Source organism: Musca domestica, unplaced genomic scaffold, assembly GCF_030504385.1.
Source record: "Musca domestica strain aabys unplaced genomic scaffold, Musca_domestica.polishedcontigs.V.1.1 3, whole genome shotgun sequence".
Classification (NCBI taxonomy): Eukaryota; Metazoa; Arthropoda; class Insecta; order Diptera; family Muscidae; genus Musca; species Musca domestica.
In genome coordinates, this window is record NW_026712299.1 from 23165454 (window position 1) to 23186364 (window position 20911).

A 20911-nucleotide genomic window follows, 5' to 3' on the forward strand; every position below is an offset into this window, starting at 1 on the left:
GGCCGGCTAGTAATATATAAATAAATAAATAAATAATAAATTTAAATAAATAAATAATTAATTAATTTGTTTCTTTTTTTATGCAACTAAGTTAAAAACACTGCCAAAAAATAAATATTCTACACAAATTTGTATCATCCCCTATAAAGAATCAATATTTTTAACAATAATGACTCGTGTTTTAAATTTCGTATTGGTAACTGGGTTTACAGGTCCACTGTTTCGTATAGCTCCCTATGTTCGGTATTTTGATGATTTTACCGACCTTATTCATCGGACTTGTTTCAAGTTTCGTATGGGTAAGTTTCTATAGGTACTACAGCTTGTGACAGAAAATTGACTATGCAGGTCCACGTTCGCGTATATCCCCAATATAAAAATACCTTCCTACATCCGGTATTTTCATGATTTTTACTATAGTATTCAACGGAATTGATTCAAATTTGGTATTTGAAGTTCGTAATGGATACTACAGTCTGTGACCTTATATAACGGTAACTCCCTTTATTCGGTATTTTGATATTTTTACGACATTATTTACGGGAATTTTTCGTATTTGAATATTATAATGGCTTATGACAAATGCAGGTCACAGTCTTCGTATAGACCCCAATATAGGAATAACTCGCTATGTTGGATATTTTTATGATTTAAAAAGTTTTTTTTTTTTTTTTTGAGAATTTCAAAATATCTTTCAAATGGTGGAGGGTATTCAAAGTTCGGCTGGTCGAATTGGCAATTTGATACTAGAGGACTTTTTAATCTGCGTTTGGTAGTGATCAACGAGATGTATTCGGGTTGATGCAGTCGGCATGGCATATTCGTAATGTTGAAGTTGGCATGAGGGCTTGATGTATTCGGGCAGATGAGGTTGATTTGCTATCAACCGGGTGGATGATATTTGAGTTAACGAACGAGACGCGGAAGCGAAAAAAAGCCTCTCCACTAGAGGACCACTTGTGATGAAAGCTTGACTGCCTGACACTTCCGAGTGATTGAGAATTATTTCTTCATTCAGGGGAATTAAATACGGGAATTAATTCCGTAAGAATTAATGTAAACCTGAACCTAATTTTAAACATGTTCTGCCATTGTAGCTATTTATACCCTACACCACAAGGTGGTCAGGGTATTATGTCTTTGTGCAGTTGTTTGTTACAGGCAAAAGGAAACGAGATAGACCCATAGTTCCTTTTGATGATCTGCATAAAATCATTTTCTGAGTTGATTTATGCATGTCAGTCCGACCGTCTGTCCATGTATTTTTGTGAACGAAATGCAGGTCGCATTTATTATCCGATTGAGGTGAAATTTTCCAAACAACATTTGTTTGGCTCAAGGACGAACCCTATTGAAATTGGAGATAATCGGTAAAAATTTAGATATAGCTCCAATATATATCTTCGTCCGATTTCCCTTTTTTTGTGCACCAAACGTGTAATATCAGCCCGAATAGTATGGAAATTTGCACATACAATCAAATTAGGCCTGAAAATAAGTATGCCAAATTTGATCGAAATCGGGCTCCCATATATATTGTTCATCCGATATGTTGTATTTGTTACCCACAGCCGTAATATGCACTCCGTAACAACGATATTCGGGGAAATATATCAAATACAGCTCAGAAATATCTTTGCCAAATTTTATCGAGATCGGTTCAGATTTGGATATAGCTCCCATATATATCTTTATCTGATTTCAAATTAATTTTGCACCAAATAGGCAATACAAGTCCGAATTTAAAAGATACAAATGCTTCGGCTTATTTCATTTGCATTTAAAATTATCCAATAAAATTAGCAAAGTGGTGTAGGGTATCATAAAATCGGCCCCGACCGACTTTAGGACTTTCTTTACCGGTTTTACATTTAGGTGGGTAAATTTTTAGGACGGTATATCATATATGAAATTTGCATAGAAAAATAATATTTTTATGAGGAAGTTTTTTTTAATCGAAAATTAGCAGCCCTTCACAATACTGATCGGCCGATATTATATTTAAGCCTTCTTATATTCATATTATATACTCTGTATACTCTATACTATTTAGTAATGCTATTTTTTATGAGAGATGATACATATACATATATAATAGGTGTGTTAAATTTGGTGGAAATCGATTCAGATTAAAATATAGCCCTCAAATATATGTTTCATGCGATTTCAATTTTTAAGTGGCAATGCCGCAATACTTTACAAAAAAATACCCCAGTATAAACACATATTTGTTAGTGAAATTTCTAGAAAGTATGCACTGCAATGTAGGGCATCAAATAGTCGGCCCTGGACTATTGTCACTTCCTTACTGGTTATTATTTACCTCAAACAATACAGAGTACGATATATGCATATGTCAGTACTCTATTTTCCGGGATTTCTCTCATAAACCTGAGCTATTCTAATAAATGTTATTCGATCTCGATCTCCGGATTTTCTCTCATAAGCCTGAGTTATTCTAATGAATGTTATTCGATCTCGTTTAAAGAAATTTAATCGATTTAAGGTTATAAAATGTAAAATATTTCATTAGGTTTCAATAGTTACGAGAATAATTTTGTCTAGTCATAGACTAACTTCGTAGTTTATCTATTGAGAATTGCAATATTTGAACAACTGGGGAATGTTTTGTTTTTTCTTTGCTTTTTTCGCTATAAAATCAAAGTAAATGTTTACAGTAATTGTCAGTCGCTTTTAATTCGTGTAAGACAAAACAGTGATAACACAATCTGAAGTAGAGTTACGCTAAATGTACGGCGATAAAATGAAAAGGTGTTGTTTTTAACAAGTTCTCACATACGATTTATTTGGAATTGAATAAAAACAAAAACAACTTAAGTGTTTATTAAAATATTGTCTAATTTTAGCTTAAAACAAATTGCTGTTTTAATTTGCCTAATACAACTGGGCCAAGCTCAAGTTTTAAATCGTGGATCGTGCAACAAGAATATACCTACAGTTCAAAATTTTGATGCTACTCGGGTAATTTTGCAGAACTGAAAAAGATGCTTTTTTTTTCTTAATTAAAATATTTGACTTTTCTAGTATTTGGGCCGTTGGTATGAACAAGAAAAATATCCCTTTATTTTTGAATTGGGAGGCAAGTGCATTTACGCTGAATATGGTCAATTGAAAAATGGTGATCTTAGTGTCTACAATTATAACATCAATGAATTGTAAGTCGGGGAAATAATTTATTTCCTACTAGTGATTTAACGATCAATATCTATAACTGTTTAATGTTTTGTAGAACTGGCAGACCAAATGACATTTTGGGAAGTGCAAAGCTTGTTGATTCGGGCAAACTAAAAGTGAGATTTAACAATATGCCTGGTAAGTAATGCAAAAAAATTCATGAAATATAATTATAAAATATATCGTAATTGCCATTTGTAGACCAAATAAAATTAAAAAAAAAACATAATATTAAAAATAAACATTAACTAAATACCTAATAGTGGGCATGGGTATATGCGGATATGTATATTTTTAATAATTATATAATGTATAATTATGTACAGGCTGAGTTGAAAAAACTGCAACAAACTGTCATTTCTAAGCTACACGTCCAACAGCTTTTAAAATTAAAATTATAGTGACAGCTCATTATATTATTTACAAGTGTTCAAAAGCATTTTGGTGAGAATTTTTCACAAAAAAAGTTATTTTTGATGGAATTCAATCGTGTTAGTGTGATTTCTTTACATTTAAATGTGAATAAATCTTTTGTGTCTCGTACCATCGCTCGTTACCGTGATATTGTTAGCATAGCGTCAAGGAAGTGGACGGAAGAAAACAACAAAATCAGCAGAAATGGTTCGAAAAGTAATATGGCTCGTGAGCTGAACATATCGCAATATTCCATTCAACAAATATTGAAAAATAAGCTCGGCGTAAAGCCATTAAAATTCCAAAAAGTGCATGAACTTACACCGCAACAGAAAGAAAATAGAATCAAAAGAGCTAAAGAGTTGCTTCGCTTGGCCGAAAGTGGTGAACTGCCGAATTTGGGTTTCTCCGATGAGAAAACATTCGTTGCCTCGCAGTTCGTAAACAAACAAAATAGTCGTGCTTACTTGCCAAAGAGGTAAGCTGAAAATGTGCACCTTCAGTTGCCCACCAGAACTCAAGCGCTGGCCGTGGTGATGGTGTGGGCCGCCATAACAGCCGATGGTCGCTCTCCGTTGGTATTAATCGGCCGTGGCACGCAAACATTTTGGCCGCAGACCTTGGACATTCCAAGAATGGTTACAAAATGAGGTTCCTCCCTTCATTTCCAGCGCACAATGGCCACCAAAATCTCCGGATACCAATCCGTTGGGCTATTGTGTCTGGATTATTTTGGAAAGCAAGGTTGGCACTAAAAAATACCAAAGTGTCGATCACCTCAAGCAAGCGCTTCGCCGGGAATGGGCAAAAATACCGCAGAACAACATTCGGGCAGCGTGTGACGGTTTCATTGGCGGTTGAAGGCCATAAATCTTGCCAAAGGTGACAAATTCGAACAAATCCAAACATATTCTGAAAAAAATGTAAAAATTATGGCGTTTGACTTTGTTGCATTTTTATACCCTACACCACAAGGTGGTCAGGGTATTATGTCTTTGTGAATTTGTTTGTAACAGGCAAAAGGTAACGAGATAGACTCATAGTTACTTTTGAGGATCTTCATAGAATCACTTTCTGAGTTGATTTATGCATGTCAGTCCGTCCGTCCGTCTGTCCATGTATTCTTGTGAACAAAATGCAGGTATCCGATTGAGATGAAATTTTGCACAAATCATTTCTTTGGCCCAGGGACGAACCCTATTGAAATTGGAGATAATCGGTAAAAATTTAGATATAGCTCCCATATATATCTTCGTCCGATTTGCCTTTTATTGTGCACCAAACGTGTAATATCAGCCCAAATAGTATAAAATTTTGCACATACAACCAAGTTAGGCCTGAAAATTAGTATGCCAAATTTGATCGAAATCGGTTCAGATATAGCTATAGCTCCCATACATATATTGTTCATCCGATTTGTTATTTTTGTCCTCCGTAGCCATAATATGCAGACTGCAACAACAATAATTGGGGAAATATATCAAATACAGCTCAGAAATATCTTCGCTAAATTCTATCGATATCGGTTCAGATTTGGATATAGCTCCCATATATAACTTCATCCGCTTTACTTTTTTATTTGCCCAAATGGGATGGAATTTGGCACATTTGGGCAATTGCAGATATAGCTATAGCTCCCATATATATTGTTCCTCCGATTTGTTGTATTTGTTACCCACAGCCGTAATATTCACTCCGCAACAACGATATTCAGGGAAATATATCAAATATAGCTCAGAAATATCTTTGCCAAATTTTATCGATATCGGTTCAGATTTGGATATAGCTCCCATATATATCTTTATCTGATTTCAAATTAATTTTGCACCAAATGGCCAATACAAGCCCGAATTTAAAAGATACAACTGATTCGGCATATTTTGCCCTTTGAACTTTAAATTATACTTATAATCATAGCGTGTATGATTGAATTCTCCCATAAAAACTTTTAATTGTTATGTGGGGCTCTACTAAATTAGCAAAGTGGTGTAGGGTATCATAAAGTCGGCCCCGCCCGACTTTAGGACTTTCTTTACTGGTTTTTTATCTCACCCTGTATATGGGAGTTATATCCAAATCTGAACCGATCTTGACAAAGTTTTAAACACTTATTATACCCTACACCACAAGGTTGTCGGGGTATTACATCTTTGTGCATTTGTTTTGTAACAGGTAAAAAGAAACGAGATAGTTTTGATGATCTGTGTCGATTTATGCATGTCCGTCAATCAGCCTATCTGCCCACGTATTTTTCTAAACAACCCTGCTGCGAGCAAAGAACCATGTGTACCTTATGTTACCACTTTATTTCTATAGACAATTGTACTAGTTCAGATATCAGCAATTTGCGAGTAGAGTTTCATTAGGGACACTGATTCTAGTGACAGTATCGACAGTTTGTTTTTTTCATTGTCATTAAAATCTATGGAAAATAAAAATATAAAAATATTGAAATATTTGATTTGATTTGTAATCTAAAAAGATCTAATCTTTTTCAAGTGATTATTTGGTTCAAATGTCTACATATAGCGCTGGAAACCCAAAATGTCTATAGGAAATTGCATTGCTTTGGGTATTCTTCTGCACTAGTACTGGTGACAATGTCACCACTACAAAACACTACAATTTTACTAAAGATACTAGCTACAGGGAAAGTAAAGGTCGCATTTATGGTGAAATTTTGCGCAAGTCATTTGTTTGACTCAAGGACCCTATTGAAGTTGGAAATAATCGGTCAAAATTTAGATATAGCTCCCATGTATATCTTCGTCCGATTCCTTTCCTTTTATTGTGCACCAAAAGTGTAATATCAGACCAAAAAGAATGGAATTTTACACATACGACCAAACTAAACCTGGAAATAAGTATGTCAAATTTGATCGAAATTGGTTCAGATATAGCTATAGTTCCCATATGTATTGTTCATCCGATTTGTGGTTTTTGTCCCCTACAGCCGTATTATGCATTCTTTAACAACAATTTTTGGGATAACATATCAAATATAGCTCAGTAATGCGTTTGCTAAATTGTATCGAAATCGGTTCAGATTTGGATATTTCCCGATTTTCTTTTTTTGTGCACCAAACGTGTAATATCAGTCCAAATAGTATGGAATTTTGCACATACGACCAAATTAAACCTGGAAATAAGTATGTCGAAATTGGTTCAAATATAGATAGCTGTAGCTCCCATATGTATTGTTCATCCGATTTGTCATATTTGTTCTCCACAGCCGTAATATGCACTCCGTAACAGTGATATTCGGGAAATATATCAAATACAGCTCAGAAATACCTTTGGCAAATTTTATGGAGATCGGTTCAGATTTGTATATAGCTCTCATATATTTTTTATATGATTCAAAAAGGCAAAAATGCTCCGGCAAATTTAGTAGAAATCGATTCAGAGGGGGATATTCCTCTCATATATTAGGTTCTTTGGACTTTAAATTATAACTTTAAATATAATTGGTATGATTTAGTTCTCGCGAATTCCCCTAAAAACTTTCTTTGTTATGTGAAGGTCAAAGGAGTGTAGGACATCACACAATCGGCCCACTCGACTTTAAGACTTTCATCACTGGTTTTCTTTATTGATACTACAAACTGTCACTCATCTTTTACAATTGTACGTCTTGATTTTTGAGAGGAGGGCTTTTCACATTATACGAACCGAAAGTAAAATAATCGACGTCACTTATTATTTTAATTTTGGTCGTAATGCATTGGACGTGAGCATTGGGATTGAAACCTGTAAAATGCCGAATGTCAAATTGTTTATGATTCTGATAGGAATTTTATTCAGAAGATTATACCTAAATTTGGGTTGACATAGTCGAATCAAATATTAAATTAACCTATACTCAGATTTTATTATCTCTTTCGATTCACGAATGTTATATTTATGTTTCCGTCGTTTGTAGGGATATTCGAATTGGGTCTAAAATTATAGCTTTTGCAGAAAACGTTCCACATTTTCAACAAAATAGATCTGCTAATACATTGTCATTAAATAAATAACGCATAACTTGATGTAATCAATTGTTTTCAAATCTCACCGCTCATCCTCGATTGTCCTTTTTACTGGAATATCAGAAAACAAATACTTTTTAACCAAAAAAAAAAAAAAAAAAAAAAAAACACTTTGTATTTAAGTAATTTCGCGATTAAGACAATTTCGTACTTGATTCCACCAAATTCCATGACGCCTTTTTAAAAATGTGTCACTGAATATACAAAATGCATTTCTAGTTGATACAAGGCAGAGATGGGCATAATGCACTGTATTTTTAGTGCACTAATAATTTCACTATCACTGTTCATTTAGTGGTAGTGCAATTTTTAATTCCACTACCACTAAAGGGTTAGTGGTAGTGAAAAATAAATTGCACTACCACTAACCCTTTAGTGATATTTAAAAAAAATTGCACTACCACTAAATTTTAGTGGTAGTGAAATTTCAATAGCACTACCACTAAATTTAGTGGTATTTAAAAAAACTTGCACTAAATTAGTGGTATTTCATAAAAAAATAGCACTAAATTAGTGCTATTTAGAAAAGTAATCAAATTTTATGAATATGTACTATATATTCTGGATTGTTGTTCCCTACTCACTTCAATAAATTTCATTATAGCTGGTATAAAACTTATACACAAAGTGCTTTTTTTGGCTTCGCTAAAATTTAGTGGTAGTGCAACTTTTATTTGAAAAATCACTAAATTTAGTGGTAGTGCTAATAAAATTTCACTACCACTAAAATTTAGTGGTAGTGCAATTTTTTTTTAAATATCACTAAAGGGTTAGTGGTAGTGCAATTTATTTTTCACTACCACTAACCCTTTAGTGGTAGTGGAATTAAAACTTGCACTACCACTAATTATTTAATTCTTAGTGCACTAAAAATTTAGTGCAATATGCCCAACCCTGATACAAGGTAATTTTTTACCTTGCCTGTTATTTAATCTTGTATTTCTGGCTATAAAATTAAAGCAAATATTTATGGACACTCTTCGACTTGTGAATGCGTCGTAAGAAAGTAGCTTCACAATTTTATCGCTATTATAAATATTCTCAAACAAGAATTTAAAGTTTTAATACTGAAAATGTTTACCTTAAGCTTGAAACAAGTTATGATTTTATTTTGTCTTATTCAATGGAGCTTATCTCAGGCCATAAATTCGGGCACATGCAACAAAAGTAGACTAACAGTTAAACATTTTAGCGGGTGTCGGGTAGATTTTTGAGTCTTGTTTTATTGAATTCGTAGTATTTGGGTCGTTGGTATGAACATTCAAAATATTCCAAGGTTATTTAAGTTGGTGGCAAATGCGTCAATACAAATTACAAATAGACGAAATATAAGGAACTGCTTCCGTTTGATGAAAAAGCGGATTGTGGTCAGGGTATGTCTTTGTGCATTAGTTTGTAACAGGCAAAAGGAAACGAGATAGACCCTTAGATTCTTTTGATGATCTGCATAGAATCACATTCTGAGTCGAATAATGCATGTCCGTCCGTTGATCCGTCGAAGATATATATATGCACTAAACATGTATACATACGACCAAATTAGGCCAGAAAATAAGTATGGCAAATTTGATCGAAATCGGTTCAGCCGTAATATGCTCTATGTAACAACGATATTTTGGAAAATACATCAAATACAACTCAGAAATACCTTTGCTAATTTTTTGTCGAGATCGGCTCAGATTTGGATACAGCTCTCATACATATTTTCGTCCGATTTTGCCTTTTATTGTGCACCAAAAGTGTAATATTAGCCAAAATTGGATGTAATTTGGCATATACGACTAAATTGAGTCTAGAAACAAATATTTTAAATTTAGTAAAAATGGGTTCAGATATAGCAATAGCTCCCATATATGTTCATCCGATTTGTTAAATGTATTCTCCACTGGTGTGATATTCACTCCGTAACACCGACATTCGGGGAAATATATCAAATATAGCTCTGAAATACCTCTGCCAAATATTATCGAGATCGGTTTAGATTTGGATATAGCTCCCATATAAATATATATATATATATATATATATAAATATATATATATATATATATATATGTATATATATATATATATATATATATATATATATATATATATATATATATATATATATATATATATATATATATATATATATCTTTATCTTTATCCGATTTTAAGTTAATTATGCAACAAATATGCATAGTGGTATAGGGTAAAATAAAGTCGGCCCGCCAGACTTTAAGACTTACTTTACTGAAAAGTGCAGTACCTTGAAACCTCGTTATATTAAGGGTGCTGCTAAACACGTTGGATCCGATAAAAATAATGAAAATAACAAGTAAACCAGTAAAGAGAGTCTTAAAGTCGGGCGGGGCCGACTTTATGATACCCTACACCACTTTGCTAATTTAGTAGAGCTCCACATAACAATTAAAAGTTTTTATGGGAGAGTTCAATCAAACACGCTGTGATTAGAATTATAATTTAAAGTTCAAAGAACTAAATATGCCGAAGCATTTGTATCTTTTAAATTCGGACTTGTATTGCCCATTTGGTGCACAATTAATATGAAATCGGATAAAGATATATATGGGAGCTATATCCAAATCTGAACTGATCGCGATAAAATTTGGCAAAGACATTTCTGAGCTGTATTTGATATATTTCCGTGAATATCGTTGTTGCGGAGTGCATATCACGGTTGTGGGTAACAAATATAACAAATCGGATGAAAAATATATATGGGAGCTATACCTATGTCTGAACCGATCTTCACCAAATTTGACATACTAGCTTCTAGATTCAATTCGGTCGTAAGTGCCAAATTCCATCCCATTTGGCAAATATTAGACGTTTGGTGCACAATAAAAGTTAAATCGGACGAACTTATATATCGGAGCTATAACCAAATTTGAACCGATCTCGATAAAATTAAGCAAATGTATTTCTGAGCTGTATTTGCTATATTTCCACAAATATGCAGAGATATGCACTCTACGGCTGCGGAGGACAAAAAAAAAAAACAAATCGGATGAACAATATATATGGGAGCTATAGCTATATATAAACCGATTTCGATCAAATTTGGTATACTTATTTTCAGACCTAATTTGGTTGTATGTGCAAAATTCCATACTATTCGGGCTGATATTACACGTTTGGTGCAGAATAAAAAGCAAATCGGACGAAGATATATATGGGAGCTATATCTATATTTTGACCGATTATCTCCAATTTCAATAGTATTCATCCTTGGGCCAAACAAATGATCTGTGCAAAATTGTATCTGGATAATAAACAAGAATACATGGACAGACGGACCGACGGTCGGACGGACGGACTGACATGCATAAATCAACTCAGAAAGTGGTTCTATGCAGATCATCAAAAGGAACTATGGGTCTATCTCGTTTTCTTTTGCCTGTTACAAACAAGTGCACAAAGACATAATACCCTGACCACTTTGTGGTGTAGGGTATAAAAAGCAGGAAAGATCGGCCGGGCCGAACTTAACTTGACTTGACCATCGAAAAATACCGCTCAAATGAAACCTGTTATATGGGGGCTATGCTATATCGTGGACCGATGTATCTTCAAACTTGACCTGTTTGCAGACAAAAGACTGATATGTGCAAAAGTTAACTTCCTATCTTAATTTGTTTTGACTCTAGCGTGATTTATGTGAAGATCATACCTTTTTCAATATTTGCTATCTCTGCTGTGTTTATAGGGACGTACATGCATAAATCGACTCAGAATGTAATTCTATGGAGATCATCAAAATCAACTACGAGCTTATTTTGTTTAATCCTCTATGTTGCAAACAAATAACAAAGACTTAATACCCTGTACTACAGTACGGCGTAGGGTATCAAAATAGTCAAATCTAAAAAAACTCGACTCTGCATGCCTGTTCTGGTTTAAAGTTGATGTCAGCAAGCTTTGTTTAGTCTAAGATGATGTCTTAATGTCGTATCCACGTTTGAAAACTTGAATAATCTATTAAGTCAAAAATGTTTGCAGTAAAAGGCAATTTAATTTGGTTCATTGACTTCTTGAGACAATATTTATGCAGAATTGTTTCGAAAATAAGTTATCAGAAAAAAACTAGAAAATAAAAAATATATATATATTAAAAATTTTGCATTTTTTTAAAATCCAGAACGCAACGCAAATATATTACGTAGAAATAGAATTGGGAATTAAATAAAACAAATACCCTCCACCTCCAAAAACATTGTTAAATAAACATATGGATTTAAACGTATTCCACTTTAAATTTTGTTGAAAAATGTAGTTAATGTTTTCAAAATAAAATAAAATGGGTGGACATTCTATGGGGTCCATACCAAATCGGGAAGCAATATCGGATGAAATATATATATGGGGGCTATAGTTATACCTGAACCGATTGTCACCATAATTTGATGCACTTGCTTCCTTCGGAAGTGACAAAACTTAGTCCATTTGGGCTGCTGTTTACAATTTGGTACACAATAAACCTGGAATCGGATAAAAATATACATGGGAGCATATATATGGGCGCCATAGCTATATCTAAACCGATTTCTAAGCTGAATTAGTTTAGAAGTGCCACAATTTACTCCATTCGAGTTGTTATTAGCCATTTGGTGCACAATAAACCTAAAATCGGGTATAAATTGATAAAATTCGGCAGAGGTATTTCTCAGCTGTATCTGATATATGGTGCCAAATATCATTCTTGTGTATTGTTTATTACGAATGCGAGGGACTTAAACATTAAATCGGATGAAACATATATGTGGAAGCAGTAGCTATATCTGAACCGATATTCTCCAAATTAAATGTACTTGCTTCTAAACTAAATTCAGACGGATGTGTCAAAATTTGGTCATTTTTACTGATCTTGGCCATTTGGTGCACAATTAACCCGAAACCAGTTGAAGATATATATGGGAGCTATATCTAAATTTGAACCGATTCTCAATTTCACTAGGGTTCGTTTTTGAGATAAGCAAGTATTGTTTGTAAAATTTCATCTCAGTCGGATAATAAATGCAACCTTCATTTTTTCACAAGGATACAGACGGACGGACTGACTTGCATATATCGACTCAGAAAGTGATTCTATGAAGATCCTCAAAAACAACTATGGGTCTATCTCTCTTCCTTCTCCGTGTTACAAACAAATGCACAAAGACATAATACATTTACCACTATGTGGTATCTATATCTATAAAAGAGGAAAATGTTTGTATGTTTGTTTGTTTGTAATTTTCGCCTGAAAGTAACATAGGCTATATACATTTTTACAATTTCCACTTGGAACTGGAGATATAGCATCAGTATCGGAGGTACCTCCCAAAAATTTAGATTTTATATGCACATATCTATTGATTGGTGTAAGATACAGTCTCCGAATTTGGAATTTGAAATAAGTTCGTCAATTTATATTAAAATCGGTTCAGATTTGGATATAGCTCTCATATATATTTTCGACAGATTTCATGTATTTTATGCACCATACACGATATGTATGTTCGATTCCAAAGAAATTTGGAATATGTAACGGGATTGTGATTAGAAAATAAATTAATCAAATTATATTAAAATCGGTTCAGATTTGGATATAGCTCCCATATATATTTTCTCCGCCGATTTCACATATTTGATGCACAAAACACGATACGTATTTTCCGATTCCAATGAAATTCGGCATGAGTGGCTAAATTTTGTACAAAAATAAATTTGACAAATTATATTCAAATACGCTCAGATTTGATTATAGCTCCCATATATATACTCAGCCGATTTCACATATTTGATGCACCCAAAGCCAGAGAGACAAAATCTGGCACGAGAAAAATCAGTTGAAAATCATATTGAAATCAGTTGAGGTTTGAATATAGCTAACATATATATTTCGGCCGATTTCATATATGTTATGCACCAAACACGATATATATGACCGATTCCAATAAAATTCAACTTCGAAATTTGGTTATAATAATAAATGTGATAAATTAATTGGAAATTAGTTAAGATTGGATATAGCTCCCATATGTATGAAATAAATAAATCCGAAGGACAAACCCTTCGTGTATGTATGTCATGTTACTGCTTTTCTAATGCTTTTGGTTATTTACGCATTAAAGTAGTGCAATAATTTTTTTTTAATTTTTAAATTTGTTGTTTTTTTACCAACATATATTCGTAAATAAAATTTTGAATGCGTATAAAATCAAAAGGGGTAGCGAAGCGCACCGGGTTCAGCTAGTAGGGTATAAAAATAAAAGGCGTAGAAACAGTTTGCAAGTAAACAAATTAAGGTATTCAATACCTTTTTCAATATAAATATCTTTATTTTCAATCACCTCTTTATCATTGTAATTTACTTTTCAACGTTGCTTCAAATAAAATAACAAACAAAAACAAAATGTTTTACTCATAAACCTTTCATGCGAACACAATGTAGTTCAACTAGTTTTTTAATCACAAGCTTGATGTTCTTACCTACATATGTTCTTACATACATACTGCTCTTCTACGATCAACACGCTTTAATTATTCACAAACATTATTCAAGATAGCCTTAACTGACCTACCGTCTTCAAATTGACAAAGGTTAAAATGTCTCACACGTGTTCAATGTTGGCAACATAAAATTCTAAAAAACAAAACAATTATTAAATCTAATTTATACTTGAGGCAATTATCAAATACTTTGTTTATTACTTTTTTCAGCATTTATTGGTTCAGCTGATTACTGGGTGTTGGATACGGACTATGACAACTATGCTGTGGTTTACTCATGCACCGATGTTTTGGGTTTATTCAATGCACGTAAGTATGAAAATAAAATAAAGCAAAAAAAAAAAAAAAATACACACAAATAGGGTAAGTGTGCCTAAGTTCGGCATGTCCCAGTAGTCGGCACTTTTTATTTTTAAGCCCAAATAAATGAAACTATTATAACTAAATGTATTTTGTTTACTTCAAATGTATTGTCAGCTATATATGTGTACAATTTCGGTAAGAAAAGATGATTTATTCTAATAAAAATTAAATTTTTGTCTGTGAAGGTTCTCAACAATCCATATTCTTAAGAAAAGTACAATAAAGACGTCGAATCAGTTTATCTAATCAAAAATATTATATTATAATGAATTAATTTATTATTATTATTAATTATTCTTACAAAAAAATTGGTATGCCGACTGTTGGAACATGCCATACCGACAATTGGCAAGTGGTGCCGACTACTGGCAAAAAAGCATTGTTTTAATAAAACTACAAATTTATGAAATTTAATAAAAAGTTATTAAAACTTTATTTATTATTGCAAAAACTATACAAAATTTCGAATCTGAATAAATTAACTTTGTAATAATTGAAAAGTTCCACTCAGAATGGTGAGCGATTAAAAACGCGAAAATCCTAAAAGTGCCGACTACTGGTACACTTACCCTATAATAATGCTGGGTGAGATCTATGAATGGGCAATTGTGTGAATGAAAATACATTGTTGAAAAGAGTTGTATTGGCCTCTGTATGAATGAAAATGAAAATAATACTTAAACCGTTGGAATTTGAGCGATGAGTAATACCGGTTTTCTGTTTTTTTTTTTCATATGTGCAATAAAACAGTTTAAAGTAGTAATTTAATTGTTGTTATGCATTACAAAATGATCGGATGTTTGATTTGGCATGCACTTTGATCGCACTTAATGATTGTTAGTATTAATTGTATAGACTAAGGTCGGTAGACCGAACATGTATTACCCTACGTATTTTCGTATGCAATATATAAACAAAAAATGACTTTTCAATCCATGGAAAATTATTTAAAAATTTCAATTTGTCCTTCATTAAAATATGTAGTTATATATATCTAATGCTTATTACTCTTCTGATTGACTTCTGTCCCTTAAGTATTCTAAACGCAATGTAAATTATACAATTGAGTGTATTCAAAAAAAGTGGACTCTCGTTAAGAACTTTTTACATTTTCCAATTCTTCCGGATAAAATTAAAATCAATAAATTCAGAGAATTACAGTCAATTAATTTGCATGGTATAGAAATAGCAAATATTTATATCGGAAAGTACCGATATAAAATGGCTATAGAAAAGGGAGAGTCTGGGGATAAGTAAAACCAAAGTCCCACAATTTTATTTATGCATTTTGTGTTTGTTCCGAGGCGAGCTTAATGATCTGAAATTTGCAGTGAAAAGGAAAGCCAGATAGATACTATCACATACTCAACACTATGCGACGCGTTTCGCCGTTGGTTAAGCGGCTCATCAGGCATATTTGGTGTGGATGATGGCTTACAAGGGCCGTTCTCTGGAAAGTAGTATTTATTTCGAACTTATTGCGATTTAGCATATGCGAATTAAACACTAGAAACTCTCCAAGCTCGACTCAAGTTCTATTAGCAGATCTTTTTCACAGCAAAGTTTTCACTGCAAATTTCAGATCATTAAGCTCGTCTCGAAAGAGAAACAAACACAAAAATCATAAACTTGTTTTTGTTGTCTGATAATCGTTTTAGATAAGGATATACCTCCCATGTCTATCTTCGTCGGAATTCAAGTCTATTGTGCTTTCGGACAAGTATATGAAATTTGATAATTTCGTACCGTTCGATTGGTTCAGATTTGGATATAACTTCGATATATATCTTCGTCCCATGTATAAGAATATCGTGAAGAAAGGCTGACAAAATTTTTGAAAATCGAAAACCTAAAAAATTGTCTAGCTGACTATTTGAGAGCTTCTGTACATATTTAGTATGCTTATATGTTATTTTGATAACAAAATTTCACAACTCAAATTCTTCCAAATACCTCTTTTCCAATATGTACTAGTAACACCGAATAAAGGGAGGAACCGTTATATGGGGCTATACGGACCTTATAAAACCTTACTTTACAAAAAATTACCTCTATCCTTTACATGTATATCTTATTTAGTATAATTTTGTATATTTCAGTACATAGTTTTAAAATGACCCCAAAATCAACATTTCAAAGTTCCATTTCCATCTTTTTACCCAAATCCAATTTGAAACAATTTAGTACAGCTCTTACACTCAATATACATTATACATATATATATATATATATATATATATATATTGAAAATGGCCCATGTAGGTCCACGTCTTCGTATAGCCCCCATATAACGGTACCCCACGATATTCGGTATTTTGATGATTTTAGTGACATTATTTACCGGAACTATTTCAAATTTGGCGTCTGAAGTTCGTAACGGATACTACAGTCTATGGCAGAAAATTGTTTGTGCAGATCCACTTCTTCGTATAGCCCCATATAACGGTACCTCCCGATATTAGATATTTTGAAGATTCTGCCTATGGCAGAAAATTGTCTGTGCAGATCCACGTCTTCGTATAGCCCCCATATAACGGTACGCCCGATATATACAGTCCACGTCGTCGTATAGACTCTAATATACGGCTACTTCCGGTATTTTTGAGATTTTAACAGAATTTTTAACGAAGTTTTTTTTTTTGGAAAATTTGTATCAAATTGTGAAGGGTATTCAAAGTTCGGCCTGGCCGAAATTACAGCTTTTTTAATTTTTTTTAAATTTTATTGAATGGAAACAAAATATATCGGAAATAGGATCAAATTTTAGAATAAATTTAGATTTGTTCGAATTGGTCACCTTTGGCACGAATTATGGCCTTCAAACGGTCAATGAAACCATGACACGCTTCCCGAATAAAGAAATCATCTTATCACGCTTGAATTCCATTACGAATAACTTTTTTCTGAAAAATGCTTTTGTACGCGTGTAAACAATATAATGAGCTGTCACTGGAATAGTTTTAGCAGTTGTCAGACGATTGGCTTAGAAATGGCAGTAGTCTGATGTTAGTTACAGTTTTTAATCTCATCTGTCACAACTAATCCCCTCCCCCCCAACTAAAGTTCGGAATTCACCCTCTATATGATTGTCCATTAATATGGTAGTACATTTTTGTACTCTTCCAAGCCTTTTCTCACCTCTACATACAGGCATTGACGTACAAGAAAAATTCAAGATCCTAGCTTTAGCAACTTCGTTTGTCTGCCGCATCGGTTCAGTTTTGGATATAGGTCCCATATATATTTATCTGAAATTTTAATGATATATCAACTAAGCTACTTTCATCGGATAAGGTTGAATTTTGTTCCAAACAACCAAGATCCGACTAGAATAAGGTCCGATATTTTGTACCAAATCGCCTCAGATATTATTAAAGCTACTTCGTGGAAATCAATTAAAACCACGATATATATATATATATATATATATATATATATATATATATATATATATATAAGTTCTACCCCTACAAATAACATTTATATTTAAAACTGGCTACACTAAAAACATACGTAGAAAAATCTTTCTTCTAATCGCGTTAGCAGATCTAACTTAATATAATGCTGATGCATGGTTTAGGGTATAAAATACTGTTTCAGAACAACAATAGCCGTTCCTCCCCTAAGTATGACAAATAACACGTTATTCGGTGTTGTTCAACAATGGGCGATATGCAGTAATGAATCTGCATTGGAACTGTCTAGTAGAGTAGGGTTAGCAAATAAAAACACGTTTTTGATGAATGCGTATTTCGTTTGTCGTTTGGTATTGTTCACTATTCACTATTTTTTATCTGTGATGTAACGGTGAGCCGCAAATTAGCGGCAATATAATTGTTTTGCATTACATTGTCGTACTTTATTGTTTCTTTGTTTTTAATTTCTACAAAAAAAAAAAAAAAAAAAAAAAAAAAATATATAATAATAATAATGAAAGAGAAATGAAAATCTGAAAAATCATTTTTGTAGCTATAAAAAAGTAGAGTATAGAACATTTTTTCTAATTGTTGATTGAGAAACATTATGACGTTGTCAAAATTTTCTGTATCAAAATCTTCTATTAAATCACATCACTTCGAAAGGCCATTTTCCATTCATTAAAATCATAACAAGTCTTTATCTGTCGCTTAAATCTTTAATTTGTCTCCCCTTTCCATTCTTTACAGAGGTTGTTTGGATATTAACTCGCGAACGCAGTCCCAATCCACAGTACATTGAAAAGGCGCGCAGTGTAATCAAACAAAATGGTCTGTCACTGAAACCCCTACAGAGAACCAATCAACAGGGATGCTGAACCAAGTAATCCGGCTAACAAGAAATCACACAAAAAACCAAAACGGTTAACAATGACAAAGTTTAAAATTTAATAACATTGTAACTTGTGTAATATCCTGATAAACAATAAAAACCCAATGAAATTACAATTACTCTCACTTAATTACATTACCACCAAAACCGACAATTGCAATTACATTGCGAAAACAACAGCCAGGGGCTAACGCCGTTTTTAAACTCTCTCTCTCTCTTTCTCTCACACGCACGTACACTCACCGGATTGTGGCATTGTCTTGAAAGTTTTAACAAAAAGTAAAAAAATAAGCCCAAAAATGCCTGGAGGCTGGCTACAATAGTGGCCGAGAATTAACGGAATGTTGCTCGCCGAATGAATTTAAATGCTTTCTAAAATTAACTGCCTTTGGTGTTTTATTTAGCCATACTAAAACCAGTAAAGAAAGTCCTAAAGTCGGGCGGGGCCGATTTTATGATACCCTACACCACTTTGCTAATTTAGTTGAGCTCCACTTAATAATTAAAAGTTTCTATGGGAGAATTCAATCATACACGCTATGATTATAATTATAATTTAAAATTCAAAGGACTAAATATGCCGAAGCATTTGTATCTTTTAAATTCGGACTTGTATTGCCCATTTGGTGCGAAATTAATTTGAAATCGGATAAAAATATATATGGGAACTATATCCAAATCTTAACCGATCTCGATAAAATTTGGCAGAGATATTTCTGAGCTGTATTTGATATATTTCCCTGAATATCGTTGTTACGGAGTGCATATTACGGCTGTGGGTAACAAATACAACAAATCGGATGAAAAATATATATGGGAGCTATAGCTATATCTGAACCGATCTTCACCAAATTTGGCATACTACCTTCTAGACTAAATTCGGTCGTATGTGCCAAATTCCATCCCATTTGGACAAATATTAGACGTTTGGTGCACAATAAATGGTAAATCGGACGAAGTTATATATGGGAGCAATATCCAAATCTGAACCGATCTCGATAAAATTTAGCAAAGGTATTTCTGAGCTGCATTTGATATATTTCCCCAAATATTGTTGTTACAGAGTGTAAATTACGGCTGCGGAGGACAAAAATAACAAATCGGATGAACAATATATATGGGAGCTATAGCTTTATCTGAACAGATTTCGATAAAATTTGGTATACTTATTTTGATGCTTAATTTGGTTGTATGTGCAAAATTCCATACTATTCGGGCTGATATTACACGTTTGGTGCACAATAAAAGGCAAATCGGATGAAGATATATATGGGAGCTATATCTAAATTTGTACCGATTATCTCCAATTTCAATAGGGTTCTTGGGTCAAACAAATGTTGTTTGCAAAATTTCATCTCAATCGGATAATAAATGCGACCTGCATTTTGTTCACAAGAATACATGGACAGACGGACGGACGGATGGACGGACGGACAGACGGACTGACATGCATAAATCAACTCAGAAAGTGATTCTATGCAGATAATCAAAAGGAACTATGGGTCTATCTCGTTTCCTTTTGCCTGTTACAAACAAATGCACAAAGACATAATACCCTGACCACCTTGTGGTGTAGGGTATAAAAATTGCAAATGAATTTTCATGAGAGTTATTTTGTAGCTCGGACGTCTTTTGTTGGATTTTCTTTGGTTTTGCATTTAGAAAATGTTAATGTTTTAGAGACAACCAAAAATTAAACTAAAAATGTCAATGTAAAATTAAGACTTTGCAGACAATTGTTACATGGTTCATAATGACTGTGTTATTTAAGTGTGTATGTATTTGTGTAAATAAAAGTGAACACAAATATTATTTTGAGGAAATGCTTAATATGAACTCCAATAAAATTGAATGGGGAATATATGATATTCCAAAACCTGAATTCATATTTAGCAACTTTGATAAATACAGTTAAGACTTAAAATGAAGGGAACAGAAGACGTGGAAAACAGGACCCTGAAAACTAATAACATCGCATTATCTTTTGTGAAGGTGTTGTCTATACACTGACAATCTTTTACACCAAATCCCAGTTATTTTATTAAGGTTACATCAAAAAGACCAATTATGGTGAAAAGGGTATTGCAAAACTTAGTTTCAAAA

General features: G+C 33.0%; 1 protein-coding gene across 1 annotated transcript; it reads left to right on the forward strand.

Moving 5' to 3' along the window:
* Window positions 1-2639: 2639 nt before the first annotated feature.
* On the forward strand, window positions 2640-18924 carry LOC101897456 (apolipoprotein D). Its single transcript, XM_005180846.4, has 6 exons — window positions 2640-2772; window positions 2868-2982; window positions 3046-3176; window positions 3251-3333; window positions 14348-14446; window positions 18667-18924. Exons 1-6 carry the CDS (start codon window positions 2750-2752, stop codon window positions 18792-18794), a joined length of 579 nt encoding a protein of 192 aa, XP_005180903.2. The 5' UTR covers window positions 2640-2749; the 3' UTR covers window positions 18795-18924.
* The last annotated feature ends 1987 nt before the right edge of the window (window positions 18925-20911 follow it).